Source organism: Diorhabda sublineata, chromosome 7 (assembly GCF_026230105.1).
Source record: "Diorhabda sublineata isolate icDioSubl1.1 chromosome 7, icDioSubl1.1, whole genome shotgun sequence".
NCBI classification, from domain to species: domain Eukaryota; kingdom Metazoa; phylum Arthropoda; class Insecta; order Coleoptera; family Chrysomelidae; genus Diorhabda; species Diorhabda sublineata.
In genome coordinates, this window is record NC_079480.1 from 13168916 (window position 1) to 13185125 (window position 16210).

General features: G+C 32.1%; 1 protein-coding gene across 19 annotated transcripts in view; it reads left to right on the forward strand.

The window, feature by feature from the left end:
• LOC130447072 (rho GTPase-activating protein 21-B) overlaps positions 1-16210 on the forward strand; it is a 257972-nt gene that overhangs the window by 224376 nt on the left and 17386 nt on the right. For 16 of the 19 annotated variants that reach the window (XM_056783706.1, XM_056783715.1, XM_056783718.1 and 13 more), the window contains 2 exons: positions 8614-8847; positions 15705-16131. In XM_056783706.1, the coding sequence (XP_056639684.1) occupies positions 8614-8847; positions 15705-16131 (661 nt within the window). The remainder of the gene's footprint in view (positions 1-8613; positions 8848-15704; positions 16132-16210) is intronic. The other 3 variants (XM_056783708.1, XM_056783712.1, XM_056783724.1) reach the window with 1 other exon arrangement.

The window sequence follows — 16210 nt, forward strand, 5'->3', positions numbered from 1 at the left end:
GATTTCATCTTCTAACGATCCCATATTTGTAGAAGCTAAGTCTTAAAGCAAGCAAATGCTGGATTGTCTTTTCCTTAGAGTTTTGTATATTTTCCATTTGTTAAATCTTTTAAACTGTTTTCTTTTTCTATTTCGGAAGGTTTATACGTGTTGTCCAAACATTAAACTGTGGCCGATGAAAATACAAATCATTTTGAAATTAGTTTTCAAGGATTTCGATAATAGTTCACCAATATTTTCGTGTCCTGGGAACCTTCAGGTTGCCAATCCATGCCCTAAGGTGTTAAGGTATAATACGTTATTTTTATACAAATATAATCCATGTTTCTTGTTTCTTTTCAATATGTTTTGCTCTTTTCAATATGTTTTGCTCTTTTCATGCCGTTTTTCTTATATCTATATTTCCCGATAAAATAAATCATCCCACTTTTTCTTCTCGTTTTCTTCTCTTCTATTTTGTACTGATTTTGATTTCCATAGCTTTTTAGTTTGCCTGTATTTACTCATATTCTCTAGTGGTATTTCATTATCAACTCTTCTCTTATTACTTGGTTTCTTATTTTAATGTGTTAATTTTGTTTTGTATCATTTCTTATTAAATTGTTAGTTTGTTCTTTTCTATTTGAAGCCATAATCGTTTATATATATTTTTTAATGCTGTATATAGAAAGCCTTTTTTTCTTATCTGGAATGTATACGAGGTTTGCATCAAAACTAATAAGCACGTCTCCATATGTTTCTGCGATCTTTGCAGAGCACAGGCTCCATCTACACTAATTTTTTGAAACGTGTAGTTTTAAATTGGACCTGCTAGTTTTTGAACGGTGTGCGTCTGTTTATATTCGAAATTTTCGTTTCATGTAAAATGCCAATTTTTTATATTACTGTTTATTTTTAAAAAAGTCCATATTTCTATAAAAATTCTTTGCACGAGTGTGAAACGCTTTCAGAATTCATTATATCTAAATTTAATTAGAGAAGTCGTCATTAAATTTTCGTGAAATCGCCAAATTTTCCCTATGCTACCCTACCGGTAAAAATGAAATCTTGTATGCCTTTTCAGTATTTTCGAAAATCTAAAATTAGACTGCTGTTAGCCAACGTTGTTGGGTTTTTCATCTTCTATATTATTTTGTGGGTGTTCCGCTGATCTATATTCAACGGCCTAATAATAATAATAATAATAATAATAATAATAATAATAATAATAATAATAATAATAATAATAATAATAATAATAATAATAATAATACAAGGGTTGTCTAAAAAGTTTCCGAAACAAAGAAACAAGACATTTTTTCCATAATCATTTTTGTTTTTTAACCCAAATTATAGTTTGAAAATACCTCTCCTGGGATTGGTACTTTGAAGGTATGAAACGTGCTAAAGTCATTGGTAACCAAATATGGTGAAGACCGTGAGTGGTGAATCAATTCGAAGTAAAATTCGTCATTGTTTATCATGGCTATCTCCTTATGGAAAGGTGCGTTGTCCTGATGGAAAAGCACTCTTTTTTTTTCAAAATTGGTTCCTTTTTTGCAATCTCTTCATTCCCTCCAAAATAATCGATAAACACAATCTTAGGACTACTATAAAAAAGGTCACCATTACATTTATGGTAGATAAAACAGTCTTTTTCTTTTTTAGAGCAGTTTCGCTCTATCTTAACTGTGCTTTCGGTTCAGAAGTGTATAGGTGGATCCACTTATGAAACGACGTAAAAAATCAAACCCATTTTGCTCGAAACACGTCAATAAGGCCTGGAAAAAGTTCTTTTGAATACGTTTTTACGTATAATTCAGTCAGTGTATGGCAAATGCGTTCTTTTGATATGCCTTTTCTATCTCTCTAACCTTAATCCGGCGGGTGAACTCTTTCGATGGTCATCGCAATTTTTGGCCATTCAGAACGCTCGTCGTCAGTCAAGCTGATACCACCACTGTGTAGACACTGTCTAGACCAGGGATTCCCAAACCATTTTATGTAAGAGGCCCCTTTTCCTAACTGAACTGATATCTCAGACCCCCGTAATTACTTTACATTTAATTAAAAAATTTTTTTTCTCTTGATACAAAATACTTACCAATTTAGAAAATTTGCGGTTGAGTGAAATTAACATTCATCAAAATTTATCAAAATAAATACAATAAAACTCAGTAAATATCAAGTGTAATTAATAATTATTAATACAAATTACGTAGGAATACTTGAGTAGGAATTATTTTTTGAAAAAACATTTACATCGCAAAGTGAAGATAAAAAAATGAAAAATTATGTTATGTGCGAGTGCGAGAAAACTACAGTAATATCATTCAAGTTCCGACGAAATTGAAAACGCAAATATACACTTTTAACATAAGTGCAAGCGTGTATTATAGTCAAATATCCGGAGCATTTCTCAACTTCAACTTTATCATAATCGTGTGCACGCTTATTGATTGTAAAAGTACAAGAATGATACTTCCTACTAAAATATTAGTCATTCTCATAACAAGTCGGTACCCCTAGAACAAGTTATACAGTATCTAAAAAATTTCAAATAAGAACTGGGGTTAGTTAATACGGGCCGTCGTCGACCCCCAAAAACAGTTTTCGTTTCGAACCCTTGGAAACCGATATCGACCCCAAGGGGTCAATATCCACCACTTTGGGAATCTCTGGTCTAGACATACTCCTTTTCTAAACCAAATATTTTTTGGCAGCTTAATGCTCAATATTTTCCAACTTCAGAAAAACCTGCAAAGAGATTCATTTATGCGAAATGGTTTGTTATACGTATAATCGTCAAAAATTCCAGTTTCTCTTTTTCTCCATATTCTTGCTGGTTGCAAGTAAATTGCAAAATAAGTTAGTTTATAGCAATCAAAGACAAAAAGTCTATAAAGCTATAATGCTTGATAAGAAAATGTTTAAAAAAATATTTGTTGATAATAATATCGATCAAATATTTGTTGTTTTGATGTATGACATGCCTAGCTTACTAAATTTCTTCCCTATTCAGCATAATACTTATCATGACCGTTCCCAATATGACTTTTGTCCATTGAAATAAGCAAATATCCGGTGCAAAGGTATTTTCTTTAGTCGTAAAAAAGTGTACTTTAGACTTTGCAGTTTCGTTTTTGTAATGACACCAATAACTATTATTTCTTATACGGAGAAGTGAATAAGTTGACGGGAGTGAGTGAACATGTTGGAACCGCATCAAATGATATCTCCGCAGCACAGAAATAAATCAGGGACTATATCGTGTATTCCCATGCATTTGAATATACACTTTTCGGCGCAAGGATTTTTCCCGAGAAAATTAAGAAGATGGGGATCCACAGGATCGTGGGTACGTTATTATCAGATATAGTTAAAAGATAATAATAAATATAATTAACACTTTTACTCGATTTGAAATAAATTTTTATGAAATCTAATATATAAACATAGACGATATTTACTCAATTAAAACTTCTTATCCCTATAAAACAAGTTAAAATCTGTTAGCGTTGAATCTTCTTCGGATAATTGATTGTTTTGGCCAGCTGATTGGGGTGAGACTGAAATCTTTTGTTGTATTGGACTTATTGGACATATACCATCAAGCATTTGTTATCATCATCATCACTAGCCCCACAGATATACAGGGGGGCGTCTACTTTCTCTGGTCTTGAATCCCATCATTTCCAGTTTCTTACAAGGACCATCCAAGACTGCACCAATCTTTATAGCATCTTCAGAGACCCCGTTTTTCCATTTTAACCTTTATTGTTCGTTTGTATGGTCGTAAGTTCTTTTTTGTGAGCACGCTGTTGTTTTCTGATCCTCTGTATAAGTTGTAGATCTCATAGTTTTATCTACGTCTCCATACGTTATTTTCTTGGAGATCTCAGTCAATTTTATTATCAACCTCTGAATATTTGATTAAAATATTTCGATAATATTTTGATGAACATCCTGAACCTCATAGCTGGATTCCATATGTCCAAAAGTATGTTTTTATGAGAATGGCCATTTTCCTGCGTATTCATCCCATATTTCATAAAAATTTGGATTTAGTTGGTAGTTGTCATGATTTAAACATAACTTAAATTATCTTTCACTATATTCCCATCAATTTACTTGTATGTATTGTATTTAAATTTTAATATACTTTGAAAAGAATTTTTAAAAAATGTCAATAGATTTTGGCGATTTGAGAAATGACAAAAATATCCAACAAAAGTTGACAAATCTTCACAATAGTGTGGAATAGTGGAATAGTGTCTAAAACAAAAAGTTGATTATGATCTGTTCATAGCATACACCTTAAATATTTGTTTATTTCCGTAATTTATCGAAAAATCGGCTTTTCCTCAGAATAACTCAAAAAACACAAAATTGTTGTTTCTAAGGTAAAAATTGAGTAAAATATGTTAGTTTAAAGTTAAAAGAAAAAAATTTTAGATAAACTTATAGCTCTTAAAAAACATATAAAATGTTTTTTTTGAAAGAAAACCAAAATCATATTTTTGTAGAACTCATAATATGAACATTGGCAGAATATAAAATGCGGCTCGTTCAAACTATAAGTTTTTTTAGCTTATTTCTATGTTTTTCTTTCTAAATATTCTTGGTATTCCGATATAAACTGGTAAAAAATCGATGTTCCTACCATTTCGGTCTTTATCAAAATATTTTGATGGTGTAAGTGCAGAGCGTTCAAAACGACACTCAAAAAATCTAATATAATGTTTTTGTCAAGATTACCACCTCATGTTTTTTATCGCACCCCGTATTTAATAAAACAAATCATATTTTTAGTAATTTAATGAAGAAATTTGATTCTTTCAAATAATTTAACTGATGTACACGAGAGAATTATATTTCGCAGGTCAGTACATTTATTACAAAAGCGTTATTTGCAATTCTGGAAGGTAACATGTGTACTTAAAGGCCATCGCAACGACCTTGATGCGTCGATAACTTGATTCAGTTGCACAAGTTGCAAACTAGCGATTGGTAAAATGTTGTTCGTTGCCTTTTATCGATTGCGGTTAATTAAAGGATTCAGTAGGTGCAATTTGCATTGTACATTCACTTAATCATCTCAAAATTAACCCATAATATTATCATGTTTCATTTATTTTGACACTGAATTACAGAAAAATATTATCCGAGGTTAATATATCCCTCGATAATTGAAATCACTTTCGCAAAAGATTAAAAAACTCGACTAAACTAATTATTTTGGTTTTGAAACATTTTCAAAAAACCTATTTCTCTCTACCTGCCTCTTATGCAAGCTCTCTAAATGGATTATTTAACCTTTTTTTTTAAATATATTAAGAGACAGTTATGAGGGATATTTATTTGTTCAGGTATCCTGTAGCCAACACCAACTTTCTTAAATCAACCTTCCTGTATATTATTTATTCCTCGGAATCTTCAGAAAATTTTAGACATGATTCATATACAATGTTCCAGACCTATCGTCAACTGTTTCGGAAATATTGAGTGTTTATTTATTACAATAATTAAAATTATAAAAAGAAAAATCATTTCATTTTGGAAATTCGCTACATTACACTAAAAACTGATTATTTCTAAGGAATGTAAAAAAAATAACAAAAAATATCAATGTAGAGATGTTCAAAATGCTCGCCGCGATCTAATCGCAAGCGAGATTCGTCTTCTCAAGTCATTTAATTGGGGCGGTTTAGTTTTTTATGAAACAAGATATACAAAAATTTAATGGCATCAGATCAGGAGATCATGATGGTCGTTCTATCGATACGTGCCTCCCCATCCACCAATCCACCCATTGGGGCATCAAAATAGGTCTATAAGATTGACGACGAATCTTGAATCTACGCATATGACCCGAAAGTATCTCGTAAAAGAATCGACGAAGAAAATCAGAGAGACGAGTCTCCACCACGACAATTCAAGATCTGACACATTAGCTCAAACGGAAACGTTTTTGAACACTCAAAACCATTGATAGGTCTTACGCCGTCTTACGCCGTTTGGCATCCAAAGACTTCTTCCCTTCCTATTCCCGCAGATTAAAAATAAATTGCGAGGTCAACGTTTTTCTACACCTGAAGAAACGGTTAATGCGTTCCGATCACATGCTTTGGAGGTACCTTAATCGGAATGGGAAGAATGCTTCGACAATTCACATCCAAAACTATATTGATCTTGATGGAGAAGATTTTGAAAAACAATAAAGCCATATTCGATTATAAATCTTTGTTGTTATTTGTCAATCTAAAAACTTAGTGGCAACTGTCGTATAAGTTTGTCAAAGCTGGCTTTAGATTATTTTGCAGCTCTAAATATTCATCTCCCTTCAAGTGAAATGAATTTTTTCATGACATTGCGTATGTTCTCTCATCCATTGAGGACATAGTTACACCATTATACCCCAGAAATGAAAATACCATCGAAACAATGAACTTCATCAGTGGAACGTGCTCCAAGAAAGCGAAAACAATTTTTCCCGTCAATAATTAGAGAAAAATGAGCTGAACTAAGTGACGATGTATTGCTTCATCCACGTGGTATGCCTCCCCTATTTATGACAAATAAAGGGGTGAAGGCTGAGACAAATGCATATTTACAGAACTATGAATCGTTGGGAAAAACTGGAAACTTGACGGACCAAGTGTGTAAAGTTAGAGTGTGGATTATGGTGAACATTTAAACTTTTTTTAAGCTACGTCGTATTGAAAGCTGAGTGAATGTAAACGTATCGTATATTGGAAATGTTGATTATTAAACAAGTAATATGAGTACCACGTGTATGACTATAGATGAGTCAATCAATCTATTGATAAGTATGAAAAATAAATATGATAGTTTATACGCATTCCAACGTATTCACGTTTCGCATTCGTAAACTATTTGTTACAAATTAGAATACTACATTATGTTGATTCTGAAAACTAACTTATTCTGCAAGTATTTTGTTGATAGGTGATAGGTCAGAAGATGCGGCGCTTAAATTCCATAACATTTCAGTTTTTTGCTGGTTTTTATATTATATAATAAATAATTTACTAAACTATTCGATTTATTTCAATAATTCACTGATAAAGTAAAACATATTACAATTCTAAAACGGCCGATTTCATGATACATTTGAAGGAAGCTCTAAATTAAAACCTTACCTCGTATAATTTGTTGGAAGATTTTGTTTGTTAAAAAATTGTTTTTTCTGAATTTAATTGGCTTTATAAATTTAATTTGTGCAACAATTGGGCTTTATTGATTTATTTCACTTGAAAATTGGGTTTTTGAGCTTATTTGATCAAAAATTAAATTTTCTTGCGCTTAATTTAGTCATAAATTATGGTTCTAATTAGTCTGATTAAATCAAAAATTGGGTTATGTGAATTTATTTAGTTCGAAAATTGAATTTTATATGTTCATTTAACAAAAATGCTTTTTTGAGGTCAATTTAGTAAAAAATTTGTAGTTCTTAATATAATTTAATCGAAATCTGGCATTATAAATTTAATTTGTTCAAAAATTGGATTATGTGAATTTATTTCTTTGAATATTGAGTTTTCTGAGCTTATCTCGTCAAGATTTGGCTTTTTGCGTCTAATTCAGTCAAAAATTGGTTTATCTTAGACCAATTCAGTCGATAATTGGCTTTATAAATTTAATTCGTTCAAAAGTGGAGTTTTGTGAATTTATTTCCTTGAATATTGAGTTTTCTGAGCTTATTTGGTCTAATTCAGTCAAAAATTGATGTATCTTAGACCAAGTCAGTCGATAATTGGCTTTGTAAATTCAATTTGTTCAAAAGTGGAGTTTTGTGAATTTATTTCCTTGAATATTGAGTTTTCTGAGCTTATTTGGTCTAATTTAGTCAAAAATTGATTTATCTTAGACCAAGTCAGTCGATAATTGGCTTTGTAAATTCAATTTGTTCAAAAGTGGAGTTTTGTGAATTTATTTCCTTGAATATTGAGTTTTCTGAGCTTATTTGGTCTAATTTAGTCAAAAATTGATTTATCTTAGACCAATTCAGTCGATAATTGGCTTTTTAAATTTAATTTGTTCAAAAGTGGAGTTTTATGAATTTATTTCCTTGAATATTGAGTTTTCTGAGTTTATTTGGTCTAATTCAGTCAAAAATTGATGTATCTTAGACCAAGTCAGTCGATAATTGGCTTTGTAAATTCAATTTGTTCAAAAGTGGAGTTTTGTGAATTTATTTCCTTGAATATTGAGTTTTCTGAGCTTATTTGGTCTAATTCAGTCAAAAATTGGTTTATTTTAGACCAATTCAGTCGATAATTGTCTTTGTAAATTTAATTTGTTCAAAACTTGGTATTTTTCTCCACAATCCCTTACAGCGCATTCATCGAACTTTGTACAGCATTATTCAACAAAGCAGCTTCGCCAGCCACTCTGAATTCCCGACTTAGTTTCTAGTGGCTTTTGAATCTCGCTTAAAGAACATCGGTTTGATGATAAAGAATTCATTTTGAAATAATTACCTATTATAACATTCGACGTCGTTTTAATACTAAAATTGGTTTATTTATATCAATTTACCTGAATTATTCAACATTATTCTGAGCTTGACATATGTCAGATTAGTATATATTGAAATTTGTGTTGTTCCAGAGTCCCGTAGGAACTTCAGATTCTTTAGACCAATCGTTATCTACTGGCGTCGATATGCGTACGAGCGTCGTTCGTGTAGCCGAAGATTACACCAAACGAAAAAATGTTCTCCGAGTATCTGCAGTTAAACCGTGCAGATCTGAATTTTTACTCCAAGCCGATAGTTCGGACGAATTCGCCGATTGGGTTAAAATTTTACAAGAACAGGTAGCAGCTAGTACTGATGCAGAATTGGTAAGTTTTGTTAGAGATTGCAAATACAAGTAGAATTTATAGTATTTAAATTAGCCACTTTTTATCGATGCTCAGCAAGCGCAATACCTGCGGAATATGAATTGAAAACGTCGTTTTTGGAGGTATATTAGGGAGAAAACATTCCAATTTAAATTTTAGACTTTTAATTTAAAAAATTTTATGTTAGTTCTCCTTCTTTTATTATTACTTTTCAAGTGTTACTGTGTCTTCTACTAACCAGCTTTTTTCATATCTTTCTGTCCCTCGTATATTATTTTCTTATTATTAAAGTTTTTCCTTTATTTCTTTGACTACAGTACTGAAAATGCTCACCACTTTAGGTCCAGGTTGGAAACTTTGCAGACAAACCTCGTAGTATCAGTATTGAAATACAAAAAACTGTCAATTTTGTTTTGTTTAACTTGAAAAAACATTTGCTCTTGAAGTATTGATACAAAAAATTTCACCATCAAAAACATTATTTCTGTCCACTTTATGGTAAATCAGTAACGTGCTTGATTTTGTATCTGCCACCACGCTATGGTGGGGCCGTACCAGCGGCAGTGCCAAAGTGATAGAGGGAATACTAAACTGGAAAATGCTACTTTTTGAAGTACCTAAAATCGACTTATATAAAAACCTGGTATCTTAGAATTCAGGTATCCCTGGAATATTTCGAGAATTCATTTGCTTCTAGACTTTAAAACCTTCCACTTTCGAAATGTAGCTGGTGTAGTGCAAGTTTTCAGCACGTTTCCATTTAACTTTGTTTAGTTATTACAATGCCTCTACACACTTAGTGTCCAATTTTACCAAACCATCCAAACCTCCGCAGAATATGCGTTTACTTCAACATTCACCTCTTCATCTGTCTGAAATGGCTCTCCGTTAAGTTTGGGATTAAAAATAATTGGAGGGAGACAGATCAGCGTCATCCATGTTCATATTCTTATCAGTAAAAGCAGAAAACAAATAAATCCATGTGACATGTTTAGTATAATAATTACTTAACTTTTCCTTGGTTTTTTCAATTTATTTTTTCACGTAAAAAATGATCTTTATGTAACACTCGATCTAAACGCCGTAGCTAAAGTTTTTCACCTCAATAGATCGCTATTTTCATTTTGTGGGTTCCGTCCAATTCTCTTAACGATTTTCTTCTTAATTTTGGCTATTTCTGTAGCCTCTTTTCAAGGTAATTTCATCTGTTGCAGTTGTTTTTCTTTTGCCTGTTGTATTATAATTTGATGCTTGACTATTTATGTTTGTTGCTGGTTTCCGTGATGTACGATCTATCTATCTCTAATTTCTTTTCGCAATCGTCAAGCATATTTTCTTTTCTTCAGATATGTTCCAAAAGTGTTGGATTTTGTGGAACATTAGATTTCAAAATTTTGGCTTTGTTGTTATTGAGATACTTGTTGAAAACTATATTGAAGTCTACGTATTGTATATCTGTCAATTTTTATTGTTTGACAAGCTCCAATTAAAAAAAAAACCAAATCTGAGTGCATTTAAAAAATAATAAGGATATTGATATTGTCCTTGAACGTTGGAAATGCACATATCATTTTTGTATCCTTTTAAGAACTAAAAATAGAATCATTCATGACTTATTATTATGAATTCGTTATTCCATTTCAATATTTCACCCTTGTAACGTTTTATTAACCAATTTAAATGAACCTTGTTGAATACAGATATACATACCTTCAAGGCGACCGTCGAAGTATCGATATTTTAATTTTTCCCAGAGTCGTACGAAAATTCTTATTCGTACATCTTATTCTGATACGTCCTGTACAATCTTTCTCAATAATTAAAAATTCCCCAACAAAATAAATCATTTGAAAATATCAATACAAAAATTAAATTAGATTTAGTTATTTCATGATCGTATCTGATATAAAAATTGAAAAATAAAAATGAAAAGTTCAAGTCCGCCTCTGCGTTTATAACTAATAAATTATATTTTATTTGGGTATAATCAAAAATTATACTTTAAAAGTATTTAATTTTATTTTATCTAACAATGTTAATAATAATCTGTTTAGATAACATATTTATCAATACATTAGTAAAATATTGGATGTTATGGTGGTGAAACGATGGAAGAATATTTTTTAGATTATTATTTCTACGAATCTGATCTGGTGAGCTAGATAGGCGGGACTGCCTTTATTTGCTTATAGTACATTAAAATATTTAATATCGCGCGCGTGTGTGTGTGTGTGTGTGAAAGAAAATGACTGAAGCAAGTCCATCAGCCACATAATTTTTCAATGAAACTATTCAAAGATTAATTTTAATAATAGATCTAGAGTTTGTCGGTTACCTATGCTTAAAAGGCGTGTGAGGCTTAGAGTTTGGTTTAACAAGTAACTGCAACAAATTGATTGCTTTATGAGTGTGATTGAGATCAGCACAAGACTTGTCATCACAGGAACAGGTTGGTGATTGTACATGGTCATTCATGGGAACCGGAGGTTTTTAAAATAATCATTAAAAATTGAATATTTACTTTTTATTGTTACAGGAACACTTGTAAAATCATAGCATTTGTTACTTATTCACTTAGGAAAAATTATATCCGGCAAGTGATGTACATTTTGGGCAATACATTGTTGTATCCTTTGACGGAAACTGGCCTCAATTCTTTACAGCATGTCTGGGTGACGTGTCGACGAATTGCGATCTTTGGGTCCTCCAAAGTACGCTGTTTATTGTTGTACACACGCGATTCCAGAAACCGTCACAGAAAAAAATCACAACTACTCAATTCGGGGGGGCTAAGGAATGTCGCCGAATCTGGAACCGATCCGTCCCGGGAACAAATCACGGAGAATAGACATTGTTGCCCTCGCTGTGTGCACTGTCACCCAATCTTGCTGGAATATCACATTTTGAAAATCAATTCCTCGGTTTCGTAACTCGGGGATGAAAAACGTATTCAACATTGCAATGTAACGATCAACAGTTATAGTTACGACAGCGTCATTTTCTTCAAAAAAATATGATCCAACAAGACCAACCTTTCCTACTGCACACCAGACAGTCACCTTTGGGCTATGAAGTGGTCTCTCGTGAAACTTATGTGGGTTTCTTTCTGCCTAATATCGGCAATTTTGTCATTTCGCACAAAATTGTCATATGCGTACAAGCGTTGGTCTAGCGTCCACGGCTCCATCTCAATGACTGAAATGTAAATGCTATGAACAAAGGAAATGTGTCCTTTCCACTATGGGCGCCCCACTTTAAAAACATCCTCCGGTTCCCGTGAATGACCCCGTGCAAGATGGGCGGGATATCTTCCAAGATCAGTCTTCAATCTAAGTATACTTGCTGAATAGAATTTCGAAATTGTGTATTTGAAAATATAAATCGGGTGTGAGGGCAGAGTAGGAAAAATTTGACAATAGGTGTTATTTGAGGATCGTGAGACAGTATTTCCTCCAGGATACGTACATTTTATCTTTTAGTGAATTGATCGCATCTCTCCCTATATTCCAATATGTCTTTTAACCAAAATAAATGTCATACTGAAATTTAATGGTATATTTTTGATGTCAAATAAAATTTCATTCTTTCGAGATGAGTCTCTTTTATGGCACACAGTGCTGATCTAGAGTCAGATAAAATCACACCCCCATCTTATTTGACTCAGGGAACACCCTGTAAAATATCGGGTAATTTGATTCGGATAAATCGCTTTGTATTCTGAATGTATACTGCACATCCAACTCCATCCCTCGTCTTAGATCCATCAGTATATATTATAGTCTTGTCATCAAACTCTGCTAATATGATCTTTCTGGAATTTAAATATAGTTTAATAAGAGATATAATATATCGATAAAGCTCTGTTGGTTTTATATAATATTATTGAATTCATTGGTTTGAATTGAGGCTTCTGCAAGTTGAGCTCTGTCTTTAATCCTCCAATATCGTGAGGTTTTCTATGGATATTCTACATAAATTGTTTATCGTGTCTGCCCTGAGAGTTTTGAATTTAATTAAATATTTTAGAGACAATACTTGCCGCCGTAAAAACAAAAGAGGCTCGTTACATTCTGCCAATAATATATACACTGGTGTTGATTCCATTGCATCTAGACAAATTCTAAAGGCCGTTTGACATAATGCAATACAACGTGCAAGAAATTGCATTCAAGTCTCTGTAAACAGTAAAAGTGAACAAATTCCTAACCTCAAATTTTATCTAATATTTTGTACCTAATTTAACAATGAAAAGAACAAAGCTGATCTGTTCATCCAAAAGTAACTAGATTGCACTTTCCACTCAATAAAAATGGCGCAAAACCGATAATGCGTGAATCAATCAGACGAACTTCATCTGCGCATGCTTTTGATCAAGAAATATTACGTCTTGCATTGCATTGCACGTTGTATTGCATCATGTCAAGCGGCTTTAGTCTATAGTCTATAACCGATCTAACATAAGCCCTGTAAAACATAATAGCAATAGAAGGTGCTGCGCCCCATCGGCGGTTTGTAACACATTTTAAGAGACTATACCTTTTTTTCACATTTATTTATCAAATACCTTATACGTTTGGACAATTTACTATCTAGTATGATACCCAACCCATAATTGAGCATTTTTCGGTTGAGAGGGTCATACCAGTTTCTTCAGTCCACTTTACTACAGATTGCCTCATATTTTCCAAGATCTTAACACAATCGGCGTATGTATCCTGGATGGAATATATACAGATATTATCTGCAAACTGTATGCATTTTTTTGTTTTTGAAAAACTTGTATGTAAATCGGAAGAATATATATTAAATAATAGAGGACTCAATACAGATCTCTGAGGCAATCCGCTATAAACAATTGTCAACCGTGTCAAACATTTTTATGTTCCTTATACCAACGTCCACTATTTTGTTTTTAATTAAATTAATATCCACGCAATTATAAACACCTTTCATATCAAAAAATAAGTACACGAGATATTTGTTTTTAGGAAATGTAACGAAAGAAGACTGAATAGCAACGATTTCTCTATCCTCCGAGGTTCCAACTCGCTTCTACGCATTTCCAAGCATGCGCAGTATAGATAAAGTGGCTCGAACTAGAGAGAAAATGAATATTGTCATATGGACAGTTCTTATGGGAAAAAACGTTACGGTGCCGACACTTTATCTATGCTGCGCATGCTTTATGTGCGCAAAAGATGCCCAGAATTATTTGTTTAGTCGAAACACCTTCCACTGTCCATAAATAAGTATCATTACATACAATTTCTGTGTGTGAATGTACAAACGCGAAACTGATTAAAAAATTTAATTAGATCATCTGTCAGTTAATATGAGATCTGCATATCAAATAAATGTACAGTTGATTATGTGAATAAATATGCAACATTTACCATTCACAGTTAATTATTGCATAAACTTTCTCATAGTATAATTATACAATTGAATTAATAATTACATGCATCGTAATTAAAAGTACAATAAATCACAATTTTATTCTCATAAAAAAAATTTGCCTCTTACCAAATGCACGAGGAAACAAAAATTGATATCGACGACTAATTAGAGGTTATGTTTTACCTATGTTGTCTTTTAATATGAATTAATACTGTAACTACTTTTGAAACATGTTTGATCTGTTTTTAAGGCGAATCAAAAGGCCCTAAAAGGCTTTAAAAATTTTTTATACTAACTATAATTATACTATAGTCTATTTTTATAAATAAAAGAGTAATAAAGTGATGATTCGTAATCCATAGGCGTATCACTTTATGCCTTAAGGTGCTGGCTTCACATTTAATTCTCATAAACTTGTTTGGTTTGTTTCTTTGTAAGGATTTTGTATGCTTTGGCTTAAAGAAGTTTGTCTAATGCTGTCTTCTACGTAGTCTTATTCTTCTTCTTATTTATATTGTTATATCATTTTTTATCATCATCCATTCTTTCGATATTTTCACATCAGCTTAGTTATAGTTGTTTTATGAAGTTCAATTTCGGTTGTTCCCTCTTCTTCTTATTTACTTCTTATATTTCCCTATCTTCAATTTCAGCTTTCCATGTATTTTATTTTAATCGGTTTTCGCGTATTGATATGTATCATAATTAACTGAGAAAAGTCTACAGCTATTTTAAGTCTTTCTAGATTTAGTTTTTGAAGATTGTGTCTATGTCTGTCGAACAATTTGGAATTATTTTGATCCTTTTTGGTCTTATATCCTTCTCATTTAAGTTTTTTTTGTATTATAAATTGTCTTGATCCTTTCCTTTCCTTTGATTGTTAGTTGTATAAGTCTAATGATTTCATTTTCTATTCATTTCTCTTTTGGTCCTTTCCATACTTGTTTTCCAAGGATCTTTCTTCAATTGCTAGTTGCATTTATCTAATGATGTTATTTTCTATTCATTTCTCTTCTGGTACTTTCCATACTTTTCCCCAATAATCTTTCTAACTAATTTATATATGATATATGATCTTAAAGGCGTCTTCCTCGTATAAATTCATTTTGGCAACCTAAACTTCACGATTAAATATAGTAGGATCATTTTGACCTCCTTTATTATGTTTTGAGGTTATAATCCCCATTTTTTAAAAAGTTTTCATGTCCTCAGTATTTTGGTTTAAGTTAGGTTAGGTTAGGTTAGTTTTACCTTTTCTATTATTTGGATCTATTCATCTTCTGTTTGGTTTTCAGTTTCTGTTTTTGCTCAGGGAAATCTGAGGAATATCATATGGATTTACAATTAAAATCCATTTGATACTATCTAAATGCCAATTATTCATAATAATAATTCATACTGCCACTACTGACCATTTTTAAAATGTATTTTCAAGTTTATGAAAATCGAATTTGTTGTAGGAACAGCAATGCAGTAAACAAAAAGCGGTGCCCCAGCTAGTACCAGCATCTACCACCATACAAGTCCAAGGTAGTTATTTATCTCCTCAGCTGAATAAACAGAAACCTACCACTTCTCGAAATCGTTCACCAACAGGTCAATCTCCTGTTAGTAAAAGTAGAAAATCTTCCCAAATACCAGAACCTGGTGCGACTAGTCCGAAATCCAAGACATGGCGAGGCAGAATGGTAAAACAATTCAAGAAATTCAATCAAGGAGGAAATAGCCCTAGCAGTCCAACGGCACCAGAAGGATCTACTTTTGGAATTCCGATAGAGCATTGTATACCATCTGATAACAATCATTATCTTCCGAGATTTGTGGAAGTTTGTACTGATATCATCGATGAAAGGGGGTTGCAAACTATCGGTATATATCGAGTACCAGGTAAGGAGAATATATTTTCTTATTTGTTGTGTTACTTAACGTGCTCGATCAAATATTTTACCAACATATTGGATGCCTA